We start from the raw sequence: 25,330 nt of genomic DNA, 5'->3' as shown, positions 1-25,330 counted from the left end.
CAAGTGCTTCACAAAAGTTTATAACACAGAGCAGTGAAAATAAAAAATAATTTTTTTTCCTCAAAAATGATTTTTAGCACACTATTTTTAATTTTCACAAGGCTAACAGGAGAAATTGGACCACAAAAGTTGTTGTCCAGATTGTCCTGAGTACGCTGGTACCCCATATGTGGGGGGAAACCACTGTTTGGGCACACGGCAGGGCTCAGAAGGGAAGGAGCGCCATTTGACTTTTTGAAATGCAAATTACTTCCAATCGTTAGCGGACACCATGTTGTGTTTGGAGAGCCCCTGTGTGCCTAAACATTGGAGCTCCCCCACAAATGACCCCATTTTGGAAACTAGACCCCCTAAGGAACTTATCTAGATGTGTAGTGAGCACCTGGAACCCTCAAGTGCTTCACAAAAGTTTATGACGCAGAGCCGTGAAAATAAAAAAAAAAAATTTTCCCTCAAAAAATTATTTTTTAGTGCGCAATTTTTTATTTTCACAAGGGTACCAGGATAAATTAGACCCCAAAATTTGTTGTCCAGTTTGTCCTGAGTACGCTGGTACCCCACATGTGGGGGGAACCACTGTTTGGGCACACGTCGGGGCTCGGAAGGGAAGTAGTGACATTTTGAAATGCTGACTTTGATAGAATGGTCTGCGGGTGTCATGTTACATTTGCAGAGCCCCTGATCATAGAATCATAGAATCGTAGAGTTGGAAGGGACCTCCTGGGCCATCTGGTCCAACCCCCTGTTCAAAGCAGGATTCGCTAAATCATCCCAGTCAGATGTCTGTCCAGCCTCTGTTTGAAGACTTCCATTGAAGGAGAACTCACCACTTCTCGTGGCAGCCTGTTCCACTCATTGATCACTCTAACTGTCAAAAAGTTTTTTCTAATATCTAATCTGTGTCTCCTCCCATTCAGTTTCATCCCATTGCTTCTAGTCTTTCCTTGTGCAAATGAGAATAAAGTTGATCCTTCTACAATGTGACAGCCCTTTAGATATTTGTAGACAGCTATTAAGTCTCCTCTCAGTCTTCTCTTTTGCAAACTAAACATTCCCAAATCCTGCAACCTTTCCTCATAAGACAGGGTTTGCAGACCGGTCACCATTCTGGTCGCTCTTTTCTGAACTTGCTCCAGTTTGTTGATGTCTTTTTTAAAATGTGGTGCCCAAAACTGGACACAATATTCCAGATGAGGTCTGACCAAAGAGGAGTAGAGGGCAATAATGACTTCACGTGATCTAGACTGTATGCTTCTGTTAATACATCCTAGAATTGCATTTGCCTTTTTTGCTGCTGCATCACACTGTTGACTCATATTCAGTCTGTGATCTATTAGTATACCCAAGTCTTTTTCACATGTGCTGTCACTTAGCCCTATTCCTCCCATTCTATATATGCTTTTTCCATTTTTATTGCCCAGATGTAGTACTTTGCATTTCTCCCTGTTAAAAACCATTCTGTTAGTTGCTGCCCACTTCTCCAGTTTATTTAAATCTTTTTGAATCCTCTCTCTCTCTTCTCTAGTATTAGCTATCCCTCCTAGCTTTGTGTCATCAGCAAATTTAATCAGTTTACCCTCAATTCCTTCATCTAAATCGTTGATAAAGATGTTGAACAATACAGGGCCCAGGACAGAGCCCTGTGGTACCCCACTTGAGACATTCTTCCAACTGGATGTGCAGCCATTTACGACCACTCTTTGGGTCTGATCACTAAGCCAGTTATGAATCCACCTAACAGATGTACCTAAACTGTGGAACCCCCCCCACAAGTGACCCCATTTTGGAGACTAGACCCCCCAAGGAACTTATCTAGATGTGTGGTGAGCACCTTGAACCCCCAAGCGCTTCACAGAAGTTTATAACGCAGAGCCGTGAAAATAAAAAATATTTTTTTTTCCTCAAAAAAAATGATTTTTAGCCAGCAATTTTTTTTTCCACAAGGGTAGCAGGATAAATTGGACCCCAAAAGTTGTTGTACAGTTTGTCCTGAGTACGCTGGTGCCCCATATATGGGGGGGAACTATTGTTTGGGCACACGTAAGGGCTCGGAATGGAAATAGTGGCGTTTTGAAATGCAGACTTTGATGGAATGGTCTGCGGTCGTCATTATGTTTGCAGAGCCCCTGATGTGCCTAAACAATAGAAACCCCCCACAAGTGACCCCATTTTGGAAACTAGACCTCCCAAGTAACTTATCTAGATGCCTGGTGAGAACTTTGGACCCCCAAGTGCTTCACAGAAGTTTATAACGCAGATACGTGAAAATTAAAAAAAAAATTTTTTCCACAAAAATATTTTTTTAGCCCCCAATTTTTTATTTTCCCAAGGGTACCAGGAGAAATTAGACACCCAAAGTTGTTGTGCAATTTTTCCTGAGTACGCTGATACCCCATATGTTGGGGTAAACCACTGTTTGGGCACACATCGGGGCTTGGAAGGGAGGAAGCACCGTTTAACTTTTTGAACGCAAAATTGGCTGGAATCAATGGTTGCACCATGTCGCGTTTGGTGACCCCCTGATGTGCCTAAACAGTGGAAACCCCTCAATTCTAACTCCAGCCCTAACCCCAACACACCCCTAAACACAGCCCTAACCCCAACACATCCCTAACCCTAATTCCAACCCTAACCATAACCCTAACCCCAACAGACCCCGAACCCTAATCCCAACCCTAACCATAACCCTAACCACAACCCTAACCCTAATTCCAACCCTAACCCTAATTCCAACCCTAACCCTTTCCAACCCTAACCCTCTTTCCAACCCTAACCCTCTTTCCAATCCTAACCCTAACCCTCTTTCCAACCCTAACCCTCTTTCCAACCCAGCCCTCTTTCCAACCCTAACCCTAACCCTCTTTTTAACCCTAACCCTCTTTTTAACCCTAACCCTAACCCTCTTTTCAACCCTAACCCTAACCCTCTTTTCAACCCTAACCCTAACCCTAATGGAAAAATAAAAATAAAAATATTTTCTTTATTTTATTAGTTCTGCCTACCTATGGGGGTGATAATCAGGGGGTTTATTTACTTTTTCTTTCATTTTGATCACTGTGAGAGTGATCAAAATGAAAGAATGGAATCTGCAGCCGGCAGATTCGGGGGGGCGCACTGCGCATGCGCCCGCCATTTTCAAAGATGGCGGCGCCCATCATCCGGACCCGAGGGACACCGGGAGGGACGGGGGGACTCAGGAGGTACCGGGGGGGTGAGGAGGGATCAGAGGCTGGCGGGGAGCAGAGGGAATGGGAGGGGGGCAGATGATGACAGCGGCGGCAGATCGCCGCAGTCATTCAGTTGCGGGGGGGCGATCGCCAGTGGGGGGGGTGGAATCGGTGTCTCCAGCCATGTCCGATGCTACAGCAGCGTCGGACATGGCTGGATTGTAATATTTCATCAATTTTCATTGATGAAATATTACTATCGCTCTGATTGGCTGTTTCACTTTTAACAGCCAATCAGAGCGATCGTAGCCACGTGGGGGCGAAGCCACGCCCCCTGTGGTGAATTACAAAGCCCCCTGTATCTGCGGGTCGGGTGACCTTTCAGTGACCCCGGTCACCCGACCCGCAGGGGGGCTTTGAAGTCATGACGCCACATAGGCATCACTGGTCAGATTTGAACCAGGTTTCATGACGCCTATGTGGCATCATTGGTCGTGAAGGGGTTAATGGGCATGAAAATTCAAAATTGGAAAACGCTAAAATTTTCCACCAAATTTCCATTTTTTTCACAAATAAATGCAAGTCATGTCAAAGAAATTTTACCACTAACATGAAGTAAAATATATAATGAGAAAACAATGTCAGAATCACCGGGATCCATGGAAGCGTTCCAGAGTTATTACCCCATAAAGGGACAGTGGTCAGAATTGTAAAAATTGGCCCGGGCATTAACGTGCAAACCACCCTTGGGGGTAAAGGGGTTAATGGCTAACTGAAAAGATGGTAACACATTGCAAGCTTTCCAGACTACTCAGGTCTCTTCAGGCATAGAATAATACAAAATCTGAAGAATCACATAGCACAGACATAATGCAATAGGTAAGACAAATGACGTGAAGTAGAACTATCATTATGGGAGAGGGATAAACAGTGGTGGCCATAAATATTTGAACAGTTCATATATTAGGAGTGTGAAAGTTTTATTGTCCCCTGATAGGGGTCTGGTTCTGTGTTGTGATACCCAACAAGGTCTGAGGAGAAAATTCCTTAATTGATATAAAAAGACATGAATCCATGCGACACATTCATTCCTGCATTGAGAGTGTCAAAGGCTGTCATGAGTTTATACTCCCAGATCCTTCTGTTTCTCTGAGAATTGAAGTTACCTTTTTAATACAAGTAATTTCATGTCCATGGTGCTGTGATCAGGGCTACAAAAATATTTTGCCACAGGTAGATCTATTCTTTTTTCTCTTATTGTGTAGTTGTGAGAATTCATCCTTGTTCTAAGTTTTTGCCCTGTCTCTCCCACATACAGACCCCCAGTTGGTACAAATAATTAAGTACACCACACTTTCATACCTTACACCACTCTTAATTATTTGTGGAGCTACAACATTTGACATTTGCCTGAATTTTTATATCTACACATGGTTTACACAAATGATATTTTCTTGTCTTAACTCTATACTATTTACCATTAGAAGCTGTGTAGTTTTGTAATTATCTGTATGTATACATGATTGATTACCACTTCTGTCTCTGTAAAAACAATCCCCTTTAATCCCTTTCCGACATTGGGCATAAATGTACGCCAATGTCGGACTCCCTTCCATTGATGTGGGCTCCGTCGCTGAGCCCACATCTTTTTCGGCACATGTCAGCTGTCAACTACTCCACCTGTGGCACGAACACAGAGACGGGGTAACAACAAGTGTAGGAAGATGACAGTCCATTGAGTCCATACAAGGTGCAAGGCCAGTTGATCTGAGGAACACAACCTGGCTTCTCCAAACATATCCATGGTTCAGCGATGGTCAATGGAGCAGATCTGTATTCTTCCAACCAAGGCTGAAAACCCCTAGGTTGTTTCCTATGGAATGATAGATCCGTGACCTTCGTGATGGAGCCATGATGTAAATGGCTGCTGTCCTGTCTCTGGTCCTTTTGGGATGTATGGATGTCTTGGCAGAATCTCTCTGGCTGTTTCTCTCTTTGTCTCTTTATACAGAGGCATGTAACCTATTTGCACACTTAACAAGTGTCCCTCATTCAGTATTTACATAAAGGGTAAGAATGGAGATGAGAACAAGTAGGATTACTTAATTACTTAAACTATTTGCATCAGTTTTCCCTCTCTGCTACAGAAGTCAACAAACTGGCTCCATAACACAAGGCATAATTAGCATATCAGCAAACATCACTAGTGATCAAGGATAAGCGCACAATAAAAGTCAATATCACCGGCTTACACACACAAAAGTCTGTTTTCTTGACCAACCAGAAATCAACACTTAAATTTAAAGCCAATATACAGATAACATTCTATTATTCTTCGTTTGCTAAAAAATAGTTGTCTGGTTAATTAAGGAACAATGCTGCATGCCAAAAGTAAAAAAAAAATGTTTTTAAAAATATTAAAAAATGTAAAAAAAATATAAAAGTTCAAATTCACCCTTTTGCCCCATTTAAAATAAAACAATAAAAAAATATACATATTTGGTATTGCTGCATTCAGAATCACCCGATCTATCAACATAAAAAATGAATTAACCCGATCACTAAACGACGTAATGAGAAAAAACGTAAAAAAATGCCAGAATTAAGTTTTTTTGGTTGCCACACTATTGCATTAAAATACAATAACAGGCGATCAGAAGATCGTATCTGCACCAAAATGGTATCATTAAAAACGTCAGCTCGGCCCACAAAAAAATAAGCCTTCACCCAACGCAAGATCATGAAAAATGAAGATGCGACGGGTATCGGAATATGGAGCAATTCTTTCATACTTTACCTAATGAAGAGGAGTTATTTTTACTGATATTTGTTTTGGGTCGTTTATTTTCTGTTGGTATTTGGTTTATCCTATAAAACTCCCATATAATATTCTCACCTTGAATTTATCCTATAAAACTCCCATATAATATTCTCACCTTGAATTTATCCTATAAAACTCCCATATAATATTCTCACCTTGAATTTATCCTAACAAACTCCCATATAATATTCTCACCTTGAATTTATCCTATAAAACTCCCATATAATATTCTCACCTTGAATTTATCCTATAAAACTCCCATATAATATTCTCACCTTGAATTTATCCTATAAAACTCCCATATAATATTCTCACCTTGAATTTATTCTATAAAACTCCCATATAATAATCTCACCTTGAATTTATTCTATAAAACTCCCATATAATATTCTCACCTTGAATTTATTCTATAAAACTCCCATATAATGATCTCACCTTGAATTTATTCTATAAAACTCCCATATAATATTCCATCTTGAACGCACGCCGCGTGCATCATGTTTTTGTACAATTTGTGAATAATATATATAGGTTCTCCTCGTCTGAGTTATTTTTGAAGGTCAACAAAATACGATTTTCCTGTAATTCATTTCTCACACTCTAGGTATAATAATGACTTTTCCCTGTGTGGGATTTTTGATGTTTAAAAAGGTTGTCGGTACCTGCTTTCTTGGGTCTCTTGAGATTTTTACATCATGTGAGCCCTGTGCCCAATCAGCGCTGATGTCACTGTCCCCACCTTCGGACAAATCAAGCATCATGAAGCCGTCAGAGAGCAGCCGCAGCCCTGGCTTCATGTTGATGTTCAATATGTCCGAAGGAAGGAGCAGTGAAGCTGCCGCTGATTGGGTGCAGGGCTCGTGTGATGTGAGAACCTCACATAAGCCCCGGGACAGTGAGTCTCAACACCGCTGAAGTGGAGCCGGCACGCCAGCGGAGTATGAGTGTTTTTATTTTAATGAGGCCAAACATAAGGAATGAGTTCACTGAGAAAAAAAAATATATATACCGTGTTTTTTGGACTATAAGACACACCTAGGTTTTGAGGAAATTAGGAAAAAAAAAATTGAAGCAAAAAATGTGGTTAATTCTGTACTTAATATCCCTTATCCTGGTATATATGGTCCCCTCATCCCTATTCTGATACACATGGCCCCCTCATCCCTACCCTGGTATACATAGATCCCTCATCCCTATCCTAGTATGCATGGGCCCATCCTTATCCTAGTATGCAGGGTCCCATCCTATTGTGGCATGATTGGCCCCATCCCACTCATGGTATGCAGTGCCCCATCTCATCGTAGTATGCATGGCCCCATCCTTATCCTAGTATGCAGGGTCCCATCCTATTGTGGCATGATTGGCCCCATCCCGCTCCTGGTATGCAGTGCCCCATCTCATCGTAGTATGCATGGCCCCCATCCTTATCCTGGTATGCAGGGCCCCCATCTCTTCCTAGTATGCAGGGCACCATCACTATTTGGGGTATGACTGGCACCCCATTCCAGTCCTGCTATGCATAGCCCAATCCTTATAATTGGCCCCCATCCTGGTATCCATGGCCCCATCACAAAACATTAAGAAAAAAGCATTACACTTACCTACCCGGCGCTCCCTTGCTGAATCCTGCTCTGATACCAGCAACTGCTTTATGCTTGGAAGCAGCACATGGCAGGGACATAATGCGTTGCTCACAAGCAGAGCACAGCTGCTGGAGTACTCGCCGTTAAAACTATTTCACCATTATGAACATAAAAAAGGCTTCTCCCTTATGTGACATCTCTGATGTTTATTAACAGTTGATTTCCAAGTAAAATATTTCCCACAATAAGAAAATGAAAAAGGCTTCTCTGTGTGACTGCTCTGATGTCTAACAAGATTCCCTTTCCGGTTAAAATATTTCCCACAATCTGAACAGGAAAAAGGCTTCTCCCCTGTGTGAGTTCTATGGTGAGTAACAAGCAGTGATTTACGTGCAAAACATTTCCCACATTCTGAACAGGAAAAAGGCTTCTCCCCTGTGTGACTGCTCTGATGTCTAACAAGATTCTCTTTCCGGATAAAATATTTCCCTCAATCTGAACAGGAAAAAGGCTTCTCTCCTGTGTGAGTTCTATGGTGAGTAACAAGCAGTGATTTATGTGCAAAACATTTCCCACATTCTGAACATGAAAAAGTCTTCTCTCCTGTGTGACTTCTTTGGTGTTCATTAAGGTTCCCTTTCTGGTTAAAACATTTCCCACATTTTGAACAGGAAAAAGGTTTCTCCCCTGTGTGACTGCTCTGATGGCTATCAAGATGCCATTTCTGGTTAAAACATTTCCCACATTCTGAACAGGAAAATGGCTTCTCCCCCGTGTGAGTTCTTTGGTGACTAACAAGATGCCATTTCTGGTTAAAACATTTCCCACATTCTGAACAGGAAAAAGGCTTCTCTCCTGTGTGAGTTCTTTGGTGTTCATTAAGATTCCTTTTCTGGTTAAAACATTTCCCACATTCTGAACAGGAAAATGGCTTCTCCCCCGTGTGAGTTCTCTGGTGACTAACAAGATGCCATTTCTTGTTAAAACATTTCCCACATTCTGAACAGGAAAAAGGTTTCTCTCCTGTGTGAGTTCTTTGGTGTTCATTAAGATTCCCTTTCTAGTTAAAACATTTCCCACATTTTGAACAGGAAAAAGGCTTCTCCCCTGTGTGAGTTCTTTGGTGTATATCAAGATTCCCTTTCTGGTTAAAACATTTCCCACATTCTGAACATGAAAAAGTCTTCTCTCCTGTGTGAGTTCTTTGGTGTTCATTAAGATTACCTTTCTGGTTAAAACATTTCCCACATTTTGAACAGGAAAAAGGTTTCTCCCCTGTGTGACTGCTCTGATGGCGATCAAGATGCCATTTCTGGTTAAAACATTTCTCACATTCTGAACAGGAAAATGGCTTCTCCCCCGTGTGAGTTCTATGGTGACTAACAAGATGCCATTTCTGGTTAAAACATTTCCCACATTCTGAACAGGAAAAAGGCTTCTCTCCTGTGTGAGTTCTTTGGTGTTCATTAAGATTCCTTTTCTGGTTAAAACATTTCCCACATTCTGAACAGGAAAATGGCTTCTCCCCCGTGTGAGTTCTCTGGTGACTAACAAGATGCCATTTCTTGTTAAAACATTTCCCACATTCTGAACAGGAAAAAGGCTTCTCTCCTGTGTGAGTTCTATGGTGAATAAGAAAAAGTGATTTTTTGTGAAAACATTTCCCACATTCTGAACATGAAAAAGGCTTCTCTCCTGTGTGCGTTCTATGGTGTGTAACAAAATCTGATTTATGTGTAAAACATTTCCCACATTCTGAACAGGAAAAAGGCTTCTTTCCTGTGTGAGCTCTCCGGTGTCTATCAAGAACCGATTTCTGATTAAAACATTTCCCACATTCTGAACAGGAAAAAGGCTTCTCCCCTGTGTGAGTTCTATGGTGAGCAACAAGCAGCGATTTACGTGCAAAACATTTCCCACATTCTGAACAGGAAAAAGGCTTCTCCCCTGTGTGCATTCTGTGGTGTGTAACAAAATTAGATTTCTCATTAAAACATTTCCCACATTCTGAACAGGAAAAAGGCTTCTCCCCTGTGTGCGTTCTATGGTGAATAACAAAATTTGATTTACGTGCAAAACATTTCCCACATTCTGAACATGAAAAAGGCTTCTCACCTGTGTGAGTTCTATGGTGAGTAACAAGCAGTGATTTACGTGCAAAATACTTCCCACATTCTGAACATGAAAAAGGCTTCTCCCCTGTGTGAGTTCTATGGTGAGCAACAAGCAGTGATTTACGTGCAAAACATTTCCCACATTCTGAACATGAAAAAAGCTTCTTTGCCTTAGGAGCAGTTTGTTTTTCATTGCCTCTTTTGTGACTTTGATTCTCCTTAGTAGTCAGTAATGAATCAGAAGATGGGACCTGTTTCATAGGATCAGATGACAGATCTTTGCTGTGAATGGATGATGGTATATCTGGAGTAATGGCATTCACTTCAGTTGTATCTTGTAGGATCTCAAGATCATCAGATTTAAAACTTGAAGATGTCAGCTGTCCCTCTGATCTCCTGGTACAGTCATCTGCTAAGATAAAAAAATCAATTATTTTTAATAAAATATCCTTGAGTTTAATATTTTTGAACATTTCTACTTAAACTGTCCATAAAAACGGCAAGCTATGTAAAAACTTTAATTATTTACCAAGACAATGACAGTTCACAGTCTAATAGAAAACCTTGCTGGATGAGCCAGTAGTGTGTGGTGTTCAACTGTTTGTTCATTCTGCCTCCCAAATATCAAATATAAAGAAACCAATCAATGTTATGTAGGTGAAAATAATACCAATTCTCATCTCACAAAAAACAAGTCCCCACTCAGGTCCATCATCTGTCAATGGAAAAACAGAGGTTCCCGCACTATTAGTGGCTCAAAGGCTGTTGAAAAGCAGCAAGGTTTCTATAAACCAATCCGGCAAAATCCGCTCTCACTTCGGAGTCTTGCAGTGTGCGCAAACAACATTTAGGATCCCTGTATTTAGCAATATTATAGTGAGAAGAATCCACTTAATTTGTGGTGTGTGTCTCCTGGAGCACAATCTGGGCACTATGTGCTGGATAATAAAATGGCAAATGTGTAATTCACTCTCCAACATCCACTGTGTGTTAATTTCCAGAAAGTGGCTGTGGAGTCAAAATATTCACTCCTCCTACACAACTGGTCAAAATTGTTGGTACCCCTCGTTTAATGACAGAAAAACCCACAATGGTCACAGAAATAACTTGAATCTGACAAAAGTAATAATAAATAAAAATGAAAATGAGCAAATGAAAGTCAGACATTGCTTTTCAACCATGCTTCCACAGAATTAAAAAAAAAATAAAAATCATGAAATAGGCCTGGACAGAAATGATGGTACCCTTAACTTAACCGCTTCATGACCACCAACGTTAGATAAACATCGGCGCTAGCAGGACTTTGTGCAGCGTGGACGTTTGTCTACGGTCGGCAGTTTTGTGCTCATCGGGACCCCACGTACCTTATAACTAGGGGATTTCACCGCACAACGCTTCTTGTGATCCATGACCTCATCGAGACCTGATTTGTTCAGGTCCTGATGACGTCAGCGTCACACCAGCCAATGAGTCAAATCACTAGGAAAGTTTGTTGCAGCAATCAACTTTCCCGAGCGATCTGCCCCACAAAAACGCTGTTTCTCCTCAGATCTCCTGTCAGTGAGAGATTAGAGGAGAAGCAGTGTTACAAGTGCTGCTGCCAACAGCTGTGTCAGTCAGCGATTGTGCTATAAAGTAAAAAACAGATAAGGCAGGTTAGGGTTAGTGCTATAGTTAGGGTTAGTGTTGGGACTAAAGCTAGGGTTTCTTCTAAAGTTAGGGTTAGGCTAAAGAATTAGGCTTTACTCAAATGCTTCCCCAATTATTTGGTCACGTCGTAGTTTTCAATTTTCGGTAAAAAAATAAAAATGAATAAAATGGTCCGTCAGTATTATAGTACAGAGGAGGCTTATGCACTTTTATGTTCTGACAGTGAAGAAAGTGCAGTGTCAGATGGCGATGTGGATTTCAAGGGCTTTAGTAGCAGCGACAGTGATAGCTCAGAAATGAGCAGTGATTCTGGTCCATCCTCACACACAAGGACCAGTACAACAAGAAGGACAAATAGCGCTTCTGGAGAAATGTCTCCAACTCAGGGAACAATGCCCAGTACTAGCGCTGTCCCTAGTGCTCGGGAATTGCCGCACACCAATGTCCAAGGGGCTTTGCCTCTTGATGTAGCATTTCCCAGATGGGAGGCTTCAGATTCGGCTACTCCATTCATCCCTAATTTTAATGCCATTCTTGGTATAAATGTGGAGGTGGAAAATTTTGGACCAATTATTTTTTTAAATTTCTTTCTGACAGATAGCTTGCTAGAGCATATTGTCCTACAAATTTATATGCGTCCAAATTCATCAGCCAGAATCCACGATCCGATTATGCTAGGTCAAATTTATGGACACCAACTAATGTCCTAGAAATGAAAACATTTTTAGGACTTACATTCATTATGAGGCTTGTTAAAAAAACGAGCATTCGGTCCTATTGGTCCAACCGCCCTGTTCAAGCCACCCTTATGTTTCCTGCCGTTCTCCTAGGACCCATTATGAAATGCTCATGAGATTTTGGCATTTTAATGACAATAGTCAATGCCTGCCCAGAGATGCCCCAGAACATGACAGACTATTCAAAATCAGACCCATCATCAAAGACTTGACAGAAAAGTTCTTAAAGCTCTACACCCCAACAGAAAACATTTCCATTGATGAGTCCCTTGTAAAATTGAAAGGAAGACTGCACCTCAAGCAATTTATTCCTTCTAAGAGGGCAAGGTTCGGAATAAAGCTCTATAAAATGTGCGAGAGTTCAACCGGATACACATCAGCTTTTCACATTTATGAGGGGAAAGATAGCCAAGTAAACCCACCAGGATGCCCTACTTATCTGGGGACATCTGGAAAAATGGTTGGGGAGCTGATAACTCCATTTTTACAAAAAGGCTACAATCTGTATGTTGACAACTACTACACCAGCATACCCCTATTTAAAAGTCTGGTTGAACATAACATAGGGGCTTGTGGGACCATTCACAAAGACCGTCAGGGGTTTCCACAATCATTGGTCAGCAAAAAGTTCTGAAAGGGGCAGTCAGGGGCTTTACACAATGGAGAGCTGCTTGTCCTTAAGTATAAGGATAAAGATATTTTTATCCTGAGCTCGATCCACACAGATGCCACAAGGGCCACTGCAGACCAACAGGGATCCACTACTCCAAAACCTGTGTCTGTCACTGACTACAACAAATATATGGGGGTGTGGACCTTGCAGATCAGGTTCTACAGCCATACCAGGTATCAAGAAAATCATATATCTGGTATAAAAAGTTAGTCATGTATTTGTTTCAGGTGGCCACATATAATTCTTTTGTGTTATACAAAAAAGCCGGAAATGCAGATACTTTCCTTCATTATCAGGAAAAGGTCACTGAAAATCTTGTTTTTGATAATTTTGTCCCCGCCAGTCCTTTAGAATGTGAAGATGTCAGAAGACTCACTGAGCGACATTTTATTGCACTCATCCCAGTAACTGAAACAAGAAAGAACCCCCAGAGAAGATGTCGTGTATGTTCCTAGAGAGGAATGAGGCATGATCCCCGCTATTATTACCCACAATGCCCATCATTGCCAGCCTTATGCCTCCATGACGGCTTTACAATCTTCCACACAGAACCACGTTTTTGAACTGTTTTGACATTCAAGCATTTGGTTTATTTAGTGACAGACACATTTGAGTAGAGCTGACGTAACAATTTCCGGGGGTAGGTGGGGGGAGGTCTCCAGAGACACAAGCTGGGCACAATATATTGGGCACTACAATGACATTTTTGCTGTGAAACTTCTACTATGAGTTTCTGGAAATCATCCATGTAGGGAAAATGGTCACTATATCCATAGATGAATTCCCAGAGGGGTGTCATTTCCAAAATGGGGTCACTTCAGGAGGGAATTCATCTCTGGGTGTAGTGACCCTTTACCTATCTACCTATTTTCCAATGTAAAATCTGGGGTTAAAACAACATTTTAGTGGTAAAAATGTAATTATTTCTTCTTCACTGCCCAATGGTATAATTTTCTATGGAACAGCTGTGGTGTCAGTATGCTCACTGCACCACTAGAAGAATTCATTCAGGGAAGTATTTGGTAAAATGCAGTCACTTTTGGGGGCTTATGCTGTTCTGGCACCTCAGGGGCTCTGACAATGTGACATGTCACCCACAAACAATTCCAGCAAAATCTGCTCTCCAATATGGCGCTCCTTCCCTTCCAAGCTCTGCCATGCGCCCAAGCAGTGGTTTACCCCCACATATGGGGTATCGGCGTGCTCAGGAGAAATTGCACAACAAACTGTATGGAGCAATTTCTCCTGTTACCCTTATGAAAATGCAAAATATGGAGCCAAAAAGATTTGTGAAAAATCTTTTTTTTTTTTTCTTTTATTTGCATGGCGCCATGTTATAAACGTCTGTGAAGCACCTGTGGGTTCAAGGTGCTCAATACACATCTGGATAAGTTCCCTAAGGGGTCTAGTTTAAAAAATGGGGTCCCTTTTTGGGAGTTTCCACTGTTTAGGCACATCAGGGGCTCTCCAAACACGACATGGCAACTGCTAATTATTACAGCATATTTTACATTCAAAAAGTCAAATGCTGCGCCTTCCCTTCCGAGCCCTGCCGTGCGCCCAAACAGTAGATTTCCCCCACATATGGGGTATCGGCATGCTCAGGAGAAATTGCAAAACAAAATGTATTGTCCATTTTCTCCTGTTACCCTTGTGAAAGTAAAAAAAATTAGGTGTAAAGGAAAATTTGCGTGAAAGAAAAGTAAATGTTTATTTTTTCCTTCCACATTCCATTCATTCCTGTGAAGCACCTGAAGGGTTAATAAACTTCTTGAATGTGGTTTTGAGCCCCTTGAGGGGTGCACTCTTTAGAATGGTGTCACTTTTAGGTATTTTCTGTCATATTGACCCCCCAAACTCACATCAAATGTGAGGTGGTCCCTAAAAAATGGTTTTGTAAATTTTGTTGTAAAAATGAGAAATCGCTGGTCAACTTTTAACCCTTATAACTTCCTAACAATAAAAATTGATATAGTTGATATAGATGCTACTGCGCAGGTGCCGCCATCGCCGGTGACATTTTGCTGGATGTAATTTTTTTCTAAGCCTCACAATAGCCACAATATTATAGGCATTATCACCAATAATATCAATGCTATTATATGCATTATGTAATAATGGGGGCAGGTCAGTGAGGGGTCAGCGACCTGTCATAAGCCAATACAGATGAGTATGTAATCAGAGCACCACATAAAGCCCCGCCCACAGCCCCGCCCCAGAGAATGAGAATCTCATTAACTGAAAACTACAAATACAGATTACACAACAGTAAACCAGAGTTGCCCTCATTTATGGTGGACCATTGGAGCTACTATGAATCCTGAGCAGAAGATTAGAGGAAATAATATTGCTCCCCATTTCAGGAGAGATTGTGCAGTAATCTGAATTCCTTAGGACCAAAAACAATGTAATTGGTTGTAAGTTCTATAGAAAAGGGCTTTCAATGCCCAAAGTCATTTGAACAGTTTTGGGTGGAGGAGAATGTTGTGGTCTAGAGGCAAAATGGTGATCATGGTAATACGGCCGGACTACACCACCGATAAAGCAGCCACAGCCGGTGACTGAGAGGAATCTGTGACTTCTCTGCATTCAATGGTTACTACTCACCTGGGTAGTCATATGTGGGAATCTCCTCTTTACACCACTCATCATCTCTCACATCTGTCTCTGTAGTATTAATATGGGTCAGATCTTCACCCTGAAACAAATATTGTAAAAGTCACAGACAGATGGAGAAGTCCCATCTATGATCAGCTCTAATCCTGCCATCTCCACCGTTCTCATTACACAAGTATAAAACATATAATACTGGTGGATAAAACAAGACTGAGCACAAGACCTTCACAGCCGTCTACACATCACAGGGGAGATCTCCTGACACCTTCTCTCCATCTACCTGATGATCCTGAGGAGCACTGGGATCTTCTTGGTTACAGTCCTGTGGAAGAAGAGGACGGGGACATCTCTCTGGTGTTGTCCTCTTACTGGATAGATCTGGAGGAAACACATACAGGGACTGAATTCATTCTCTACATACAGATAATTATAGGCCGTGTGTATTTAGTCCTGTCTATTACCTGGAGATGTGAGGGGCTGGGGAACCTCCATTATGACGTCCTTGTACAGATCTCTGTGTCCTTCTAAATACTCCCACTCCTCCATGGAGAAATAGACAGCGACATCCTGACACCTTATAGGAACCTGACACACACAATGATACCGTCATCCCCCCGATCCCTTCATAGTGTTACTGTATAATGTCCCAGCATTCTCAGCAGTGTCACCTCTCCAGTCAGCAGCTCAATCATCTTGTAGGTGAGTTCTAGGATCTTCTGGTCATTGATGTCCTCATGGATCAGGGCGTGAGGTGGAGGCCCCGTGATTGGGCTCAGGAGTCTTCCCCATTCCTCAGACACAGGGTCCTGACAGCGATCACTAGAGGTCTTCTTCACCACTGTGTAATCCTGGTTATGGAGAGACACATTAATAAATCTCACTACAGACATTCCCAGAGTCCTCACCTCTCCAGTTCTGTCCATCTGTTATTCCCATAGATAAGAATGATGTAATGTGACGTCATCAGAATCTCTCACCTCTCCAGTGAGACGGAAGAGGATCTCTAGGGTGAGGTGTAACATCCTCTCCGCCATCTTGTCTCTGTCCATATCCATCCTTGATGGGTAAATCAGGAAAATTCTCTTCTGTAGAAGATTTTCACTGAGAGGATCCGATATTGTAGAGACCTGAATGAGAAGAAGATGATCCGATGTAACACCATAAGAATCCTGTGTAATAATACAATTACTGGAGATAATAAGGGAAACATATGAGGAGATTTATTATCTTACAGGGTTTAGTTTTCTTCCCTGACATCTACTAATAAAACCTATATATTTAGGCCACAGACAACAAGCAGTTTCCTCCTCGGAGTCGGCAGCTGAACACGTTCCTCATAGACTCATCTTCCATAACGCTAATTCTCGTCTCATTACCGACACTGGAATCGGCATTAGCAATACTGCAGGAGATATTCATTACACGCGACATGAGAAATAACTCCTTCATGATGAGGACGACATCTTCATCTTCTACTGCGGCTCTAGAGACAGATGTAGCCAGAGTCGGTCACTGCCTCCATCCCCACCGGCCGTCTATATGAAGGTTTCCCGTCTTCCCCGCACTGGAATCTTCCATCACGTTAGATCTCAGCTCTGAGTCACACACAGAAGTTTGAGGCTTTTAGAAAAGATTTTTAGTTTCCACAAACACAACGGACAGAAATGATCTGATCCCAAAGTCTCCATGTACAGTGATTTATGGGGTTTATTTCTCCCTTAGTCTTTCCTATATTACATGAAAAACTCCAGAAAAAGCCGATATTAACACCTTTCCTACATTAGACGTACTATTCCGTCCATGTGACCTGGGACCTAAGTCCCAAGGACGGGATAGTACGTCTAGCGCGATCAGCTGCACTCACGGGGGGAATGCAGCTGATCGCGGCCGGGTGTCAGCTGATTATCACAGCTGACACCCGACACTATGTATCAGGGGCGGTCACGAACTGCCCCGACACGTTAACTCCTGGCACACTGCGATCAAACACGTTCGCAGTGTAACGGGGGTTTAGGGATGCATCGGCAAGGAGGCTCCCTCCGTGCTTCCCTGAGACCCCCACAGCAGCGCGATGTGCATCACTGCTGCGGGGGCCTCCTTCCCTGCAGGTCCCCGAATCCAAAATGGCGGCGGGGACCTTCGGGGCCTGCAGGGAGGCGGCTTCCTCATGCCTGCAAAGCGCCAGCATGAGGAAGACTGCAGCACTGTCTGTGACAGATCGCTGATCTCTCACAACGATCTGTGATGTGACAGATCAGCGATCTGTCACATGACATTCATGTCCCCCCTGGGACAATGTAATAAAGTTAAAAAAAAAGTTTAAAAATAATTTATAAAAAAATCACTAAATAAATTTAAAAAAAAAAAAAAAAAAAAAAAAAAAAATATATATATATATATATATATATATATATATATATATATATATATATATATATATATATATATATATATATATATATATTCCCTAATAAATTCATTTTTTAAAAAAAAAAATAAATAAAAGTACACATATTTGGTAGCTCTGCATCCGTAACTACCCGCCCTATAAAACTGTCCCACTAATTAACCCCTTTGTTGAACCTCTTAAAAAATAAAAATAAAAAACGAAGCAAAAAATAATGCTTTATCATCATACCGCCGAACAAGAAGTGCAATAACGCGCGATCAAAAAGACGGATATAAATAACCATGGTACCGCTGAAAACGTCATCTTGTCCCGCAAAAAACGAGCCGCCATACAGCATCATCAGCAAAAAAATATAAAAGTTATAAAAGTTATAGCTCACAGAATAATTATTTTTTATATAAAATTGTTTTCAGTGCATAAAAGCGCCAAAACATAAAAAAAGAGATAAATGAGGTATCGCTGTAACTGTACTGACCCGAAGAATAAAACTGCTTTATCAATTTTACCGCACGCGGAACGGTGCAAACGCACCCCCCAAAAGAAATTCAGGAAACGCTGGTTTTTGTTCATTCTGTGTCCCAAAAATCGGAATAAAAAGCGATCAAAAAATGTCACATGCCCGAAAATGGTACCAATAAAAACGTCAACTCGTCCCGCAAAACATAAGACCTCACATGACTCTGTGGGTCAAAATATGGAAAAATTATAGCTCTCAATATGTGGTGATGCAAAAACTATTTTTACAATAAAAAGGGTCTTTTAGCGTGTGACAGCCGCCAAACATAAAAACCGCCATAAATAGTAAATCAAACCCCCCGTTATCACCACCTTACTTAGGGAAAAATAATAAAATAAAAAAAAAATATTTCCATTTTCCCATTAGGGCTAGGGTTATGGTTAGGGGTGTGTTGGGGTTAGGGATGAAGTTAGAATAGGGGGGTTTCCACTGTTTAGGTACATCAGGGGCTCTCCAAACGTGACACTGCGTCCGATCTGAATTCCAGCCAATTTTGCATTGAAAAAGTCAAACGGCGCTCCTTCCCTTCTGAGTTCTGCCATGTGCCGAAACAGTGGTACCCCCCACATATCAGGTATCAGCGTACTCAGGACAAATTGCACAATAACTTTTGCAGTCCAATTTCTCCTGTTACCCTTGGTAAAATAAAAAAAAAATGGACCTGAAGTAATTTTTTTGTGAAAAAAAGTTAAATGTTCTTTTTTTTTAAAAAATATTTAATAAATTCCTGTGAAACACCTGAAGGGTTAATAAACTTCTTGAATGTGGTTTTGAGCACCTTGAGGGGTGCAGTTTTTAGAATGGTGTCACTTTTGGGTATTTTCTATCATATAGACCCCTCAAAGTGGCTTCAGATGTGATGTGGTCCGTAAAAATAAAATGGTGTTGTAGAAAATGAGAAATCGCTGGTCAAATTTAACCCTTATAACTTCCTAACTAAAAAAAATTTTGATTCCCAAATTGTGCTGATGTAAAGTAAACATGTGGGAAATGTTATTTATCAAGTTTTTTGTGTGCCGTATCTCTGTGATTTAAGAGCATAAAAATTCAAAGTTAGAAAATTGCGAAATTTTCAAAATTTTCGCCAAATTTCCGCTTTTTTCACAAATAAACACAAGTTATATGAATAAAATTTTACCACAAATATGAAGTACAATATGTCACGAGAAAACAGTGTCAGAATCACCGGGATCCATGGAAGCGTTCCAGAGTTATGACCTCATAAAGGGACAGTGGTCAGAATTGTAAAAATTGGCCTGGTCATGAACGTGCAAACCACCCTTGGGGGATAAGGGGTTAAAATGTTTCTAAAGAAAAATTGGCTCCAACAATTCTTGTAAGAAGAAAAAAATAAGCAAAAAGCAGAAGACACATGTGCACACACTGCGGATTGGTCTGCGGATTCTTACCTGCGGTTTTGCCACCTGGACAATGGAATAGGCGGCAAACCGCAGCAGAGTCCGCAGAAACCATTGACATGTCAATTCTTTCTGCGGATTCAAAACCGCAGCTTTTCCGCAGTTAAAAATCCGTAGCATCTGCACAGCAGAATGTAAATCCCATAGGATAACATGCTACTGTACACTGTCTGCAGAACTGCTGCAGATCCGCAGCGGCCAAAACCGCAGCAAAAACCGCAGCAAAAACCGCAGCGTGTGCACATAGCCTGAGGCTTCAACAAAAACCCTGAACATTTATTAAAAAGAAATGAATCTTTTTGGGACCCAGAACATAGATGTACACCGCAGGGACGGCACAGATGAGGCTGCAACAAAAACCCTGACAGTTTCACCACTTGCTGCTGTGACAGAGTTTGGCTGAATGCCCCCCGCCCCCAAGTACTCGATAGTATGGGGCGGCCTAGTTACTCCGATACTTACATGCCTAATAATGGGGTCTGGGCTGCAATGTATGAAGGTCTATTAGGCCGGGCCAGAGGCAGCGTCCAATAAGTTACCTTATAACGCCCCCATATACAGCAGACTAAAGTTCCATGAAAGCACTGATTTCGGGGGGGTTTGGCCGACCATATAATGTATTTGGGGGCCTCCCGACAGATGATGTCAGGGCAGAGAAGGATCCGGCATCCTGAATTTCAGAGGATAATCCGTTTGTTCTTCCTGTAGATAATCCTCCTCTAGAGGAGTCTGGAGGCGACTCTCTCATACAGACCACAGGAAAGCTGGAATATTTGTGTGTATGGGGGAGTCGGGAGAGATCGCCGTCTGCCAAATGACCGTTCAGCCAACTCTGATCTCATGTGTATGGGGCCGTTAGTATTACACTGACAGGCAGTGATGATACACGGCACTACAGTAGTACAGGGCATCACCGGAGCCATCAGAGGCTTGTATGTTGTATGATCGCACTGATCAGAGGGGTTTAAAAAAGGTTTAAAGTGGAAAAAAATATCACAGTTTCAGCAACAAGAAATATCCGTCACTATATGGAAAGCAGAGTCACTGCACAATGTTAGTTACGTCACGTCCATAACTACTTTATTATACTCTATTATCCTGTACACAGTGGAGTAGATAGAAATCACAGATCCCACAGCAATAGCTGGAATTGGGTCCTCCAACGTAAAGAAAAAAACCTTTATCTATATATAAAGCTGAGTGTATGTATGTATGTATGTATGTGTGTGTATCAAGCCACGCCCACTCCATATAGCAACCAATCACTAAGCATCTTTCATTTCACCAGAGCTGTTTAAAAGAAGCTGAGCTGTGATTGGTTGCTATGAGCAACAATTTTCCCACTCCACAACACCTCAGCAGACACTGACCGGGTGGGAGAAATCTAGCATCCCCGGGAACATGAGCTCCCAGCCATTGTCTGGCCCCAGAAAGGAGCAGAGAGCACATAACAGAAATGAATCAACACCTCCTCTATTCCTGCCACACTCTATTGTTAGCGGCGTAGAAAATCGTTTCATCAGCGGCCGCACACAGAGCAACACTGCCAGGTTACACAACAGCACATCTCCAGGAACTCCCTGCTCAGCGCCACCCAGCTTGGGACTATGGGATGGAGGATGTGTGATGGGTATATGGGCACGGGCCTATGGGATGGAGGATGTGTGATGGGTATATGGGCACGGGCCTATGGGATGGAGGATGTGTGATGGGTATATGGGCACTGAACTATTGGATGGAGGATATGTATGATGGGCATATGGGCACTGGACTATGTATGATGGGTATATGGGCATGGGGCTATGGGCAGGAGGAAATGTATGATGGGTATATGGGCATTGGACTATGGGATGGAGGATGTGTATGATGGGTATATGGGCACGGGACTATGGGATGGAGGATGTGTGATGGGTATTTGGGCACTGGACTATAGGATGGATGATATGTATGATGGGTATATGGACATTGGACTCTGGGATGGAGGATGTGTGATCGGTGTATGGGCACAGGACTAAAAGATGGAGCATGTGTGATGGGTATAGGGGCACTGGACTATGAGATGGAGTCTATGTGTAATGGGTATATGGACACGGGACTATGGGATGGAGGATGTGTGATGGGTATATGGGCACTGGACTATGGGATGGAGGATGTGTGATGGGTATATGGGCACTGGACTATGGGATGGAGGATGTGTGATGGGTATATGGGCACTGGACTATGGGATGGAGGATATGTATGATGGGTATATGGGAACTGGACTATGGGATGGAGGATGTGTGATGGGTATATGGGCACTGGACTATGGGATGGAGGATATGTATGATGGGTATATGGGCACTGGACTATGGGATGGAGGATGTGTGATGGGTATATGGGAACTGGACTATGGGATGGAGGATATGTATGATGGGTATATGGGAACTGGACTATGGGATGGAGGATGTGTGATGGGTATATGGGCACTGGACTATGGGATGGAGGATATGTATGACGGGTATATGGGCACTGGACTATGGGATGGAGGATATGTATGACGGGTATATGGGAACTGGACTATGGGATGGAGGATGTGTGATGGGTATATGGGAACTGGACTATGGGATGGAGGATGTGTGATGGGTATATGGGCACTGGACTATGGGATGGAGGATAATCATTATAATTTGCTATAACTAACCATAGTTAGTTACTATGGCGGGGCAACACCAGGCTCTTCAACTTATATATATATATTTGGCAGAGTCCAATCTCCCGACTCCGCAGATTGCTGCTGTCGTTGCAGGCCCAGACCAGATGGTATGGAGACGAATGAGGGAGACCAAAGTTCAAAACTAGACTTTCCTTCACTTAACAAGACCTTGATGAGAAGTATATACATCAGACGGCAGGCACAACACTTTATGAATGCTTCTTCTGCATTATGCAGTCAGGAACTTTCCGGTGACATGCGGCAGTACATAACTTTTGTTATAAGCCACAATAGTGCAGCAAAACTGAGCTAATGACCTCTTCCTGCTCTGTGTCTCCGCTATGCTCCCTGCCTGGAATCCGAATTCTTAAGGTACTGTCACACTAAGCGATATCGCTAGCAATATCGCTATAACTTGTGACGTTATAGCGATATTGCTAGCGATATCACTGTGTCTGATACTTACCTCCGACCGCTCCCCCGCTGGTTATCGCTGATCGCGCGAGAACGTCCTGGATTGTTTCTCGTCGTCAGCTTCCTGTGGAGAGACGAGCGACGAGCGTGGAGCCGGGCGGGAGGACGCAGGACCACCGCGTCTGACAGGTAAGTAGCGACCCCCGTCCCTAGCGATGTCGCTGGTGAGATCTGCCTGTGTGGCAGCTCACTAGCGACCACTTAGCGATGTACCAGCGATCCTGACCGCGTCATATCGCTGGTTGGGATCGCTGGTGCATCGCTAAGTGTGACAGTACCTTTACTGCCATTATATCTTTGCTTTCCCTCAGAACGTACTATCCGATGTCTCCCTCCTGGCACACAACACCATATCAATTCAGGAGGACGGCAATCAGATTGACCAAAGGCCTGGATTTCTCACTTTCTATCTGACTCATCACAAGGACATTGTTCTCCTGTGTGGCCATGTAGCTCAGTATGAGGTCTCCCACACAGTATGACGACCCCACAGCTCCTCACACAGTACTATGGCGAGAGATGAGCGAATATTTCAATGTTGGGTTTGGCTCACGTTTGCTGAATTTGCAATATTCACCGATTTAATCGCAGAACATAGCCAACCATGCACAGCACAAAAGCTGGGGTTTCCCACGCTGTGTGACAGTGTGGTAAACACCAACGTAGCACTTCTGATCGGCGGTAAAATCATCCCCGCCGGTCACAGAGTCGGGGTTCCTGCGCTGTCAGAAGATAGCGTGACCACTCACTTGTGATCGGAGGTAAAAAGTTTACCTCCGGTAACTGGTGTCAGCTCTAATTCTGCCATCTCCACCGCTCTCATTACACAAGTATAAAACATATAATACTGGTGGATAAAGCAAGACTGAGCACAAGACCTTCACAGCCGTCTACACATCATAGGGGAGATCTCCTGACACCTTCTCTCCATCTACCTGATGACCCTGAGGAGCACTGGGATCTTCTTGGTTACAGTCCTGTGGAAGAAGAGGACGGGGACATCTCTCTGGTGTTGTCCTCTTACTGGATAGATCTGGAGGAAACACATACAGGGACTGAATTCATTCTCTACATACAGATAATTATAGGCCGTGTGTATTTAGTCCTGTCTATTACCTGGTGATGTGAGGGGCTGGGGAACCTCCATTATGACGTTCTTGTACAGATCTTTGTGTCCTTCTAAATACTCCCACTCCTCCATGGAGAAATAGACAGCGACATCCTGACACCTTATAGGAACCTGACACATACAATGATACCGTCATCCCCCCGATCCCTTCATAGCGTTACTGTATAATGTCCCAGCATTCCCAGCAGTGTCACCTCTCCAGTCAGCAGCTCAATCATCTTGTAGGTGAGTTCTAGGATCTTCTGGTCATTGATGTCCTCATGGATCAGGGGGTGAGGTGGAGGCCCCGTGATTGGGCTCAGGGGTCTTCCCCATCCCTCAGACACAGGGTCCTGACAGCGATCACTAGAGGTCTTCTTCACCACTGTGTAATCCTGGTTATGGAGAGACACATTAATAAATCTCACTACAGACATTCCCAGAGTCCTCACCTCTCCAGTTCTGTCCATCTGTTATTCCCATAGATAAGAATGATGTAATGTGACGTCATCAGAATCTCTCACCTCTCCAGTGAGACGGAAGAGGATCTCTAGGGTGAGGTGTAACATCCTCTCCGCCATCTTGTCTCTGTCCATATCCATCCTTGATGGGTAAATCAGGAAAATTCTCTTCTATAGAAGATCTTCACTGAGAGGATCCGATATTGTAGAGACCTGAATGAGAAGAAGATGATCCGATGTAACATCATAAGAATCCTGTGTAATAATACAATTACTGGAGATAATAAGGGAAACATATGAGGAGATTTATTATCTTACAGGGTTTAGTTTTCTTCCCTGACATCTACTAATAAAACCTATATATTTAGGCCACAGACAACAAGCAGTTTCCTCCTCGGAGTCGGCAGCTGAACACGTTCCTCATAGACTCATCTTCCATAACGCTAATTCTCCTCTCATTACCGACACTGGAATCGGCATTAGCAATACTGCAGGAGAGATTCATTACACGCGACATGAGAAATAACTCCTTCATGATGAGGACGACATCTTCATCTTCTACTACGGCTCTAGAGACAGATTTGGCCAGAGTCGGTCACTGCCTCCATCCCCACCGGCCGTCTATATGAAGGTTTCCCGTCTTCCCCGCACTGGAATCTTCTATCCCGTTAGATCTCAGCTCTGAGTCACACACAGAAGTTTGAGGCTTTTAGAAAAGACTTTTTGTTTCCACAAACACAACGGACAGAAATGATCTGATCCCAAAGTCTCCATGTACAGTGATTTATGGGGATTATTTCTGGCCTTAGGCTTTCCTATATTACAAGAAAAACACCAGAAAAAGCCGATATTAAAATGTTTCTAAAGAAAATTGGCTCCAACAATTCTT

The 25,330-nt window shown here is 42.6% G+C and overlaps 2 protein-coding genes across 2 annotated transcripts in view; both read right to left on the bottom strand.

The window, feature by feature from the left end:
* Positions 1-15,741, bottom strand: part of LOC141082234 (uncharacterized) — a 55,129-nt gene extending 39,388 nt beyond the window's left edge. Inside the window, exon 1 of the mRNA XM_073566173.1 lies at positions 15,642-15,741. The gene's annotated coding sequence lies outside the window, so the exon portion shown is untranslated. The remainder of the gene's footprint in view (positions 1-15,641) is intronic.
* Positions 15,742-15,984: 243 nt separating this feature from the next.
* On the bottom strand, positions 15,985-24,121 carry LOC141082373 (uncharacterized). The gene is made up of 4 exons (XM_073566312.1): positions 23,989-24,121; positions 23,808-23,905; positions 16,339-16,488; positions 15,985-16,209 (listed from the first exon to the last, which is right to left on the bottom strand). Exons 1-4 carry the CDS (start codon positions 24,119-24,121, stop codon positions 15,985-15,987), a joined length of 606 nt encoding a protein of 201 aa, XP_073422413.1.
* Positions 24,122-25,330: the final 1,209 nt, after the last annotated feature.

This window comes from Dendrobates tinctorius, unplaced genomic scaffold, assembly GCF_039654945.1.
Source record: "Dendrobates tinctorius isolate UK_male_01 unplaced genomic scaffold, ASM3965494v1 ptg000017l, whole genome shotgun sequence".
In the NCBI taxonomy this organism is placed as follows: domain Eukaryota; kingdom Metazoa; phylum Chordata; class Amphibia; order Anura; family Dendrobatidae; genus Dendrobates; species Dendrobates tinctorius.
This window is presented reverse-complemented; position numbering and strand designations above follow the sequence as displayed.

Coding starts and splice junctions, on each gene's coding strand:
- LOC141082373 (XM_073566312.1), bottom strand. CDS start 24,121: ATGTGTCAGGTTCCTATAAGGTGTCAGGATGTCGCTGTCTATTTCTCC. Junction 16,489..23,807: donor GTGCTCCTCAGGGTCATCAG/GTAGATGGAGAG, acceptor CTTCTCATTCAG/GTCTCTACAATATCGGATCC. Junction 16,210..16,338: donor TCTTCCGTCTCACTGGAGAG/GTGAGAGATTCT, acceptor CTCCATAACCAG/GATTACACAGTGGTGAAGAA.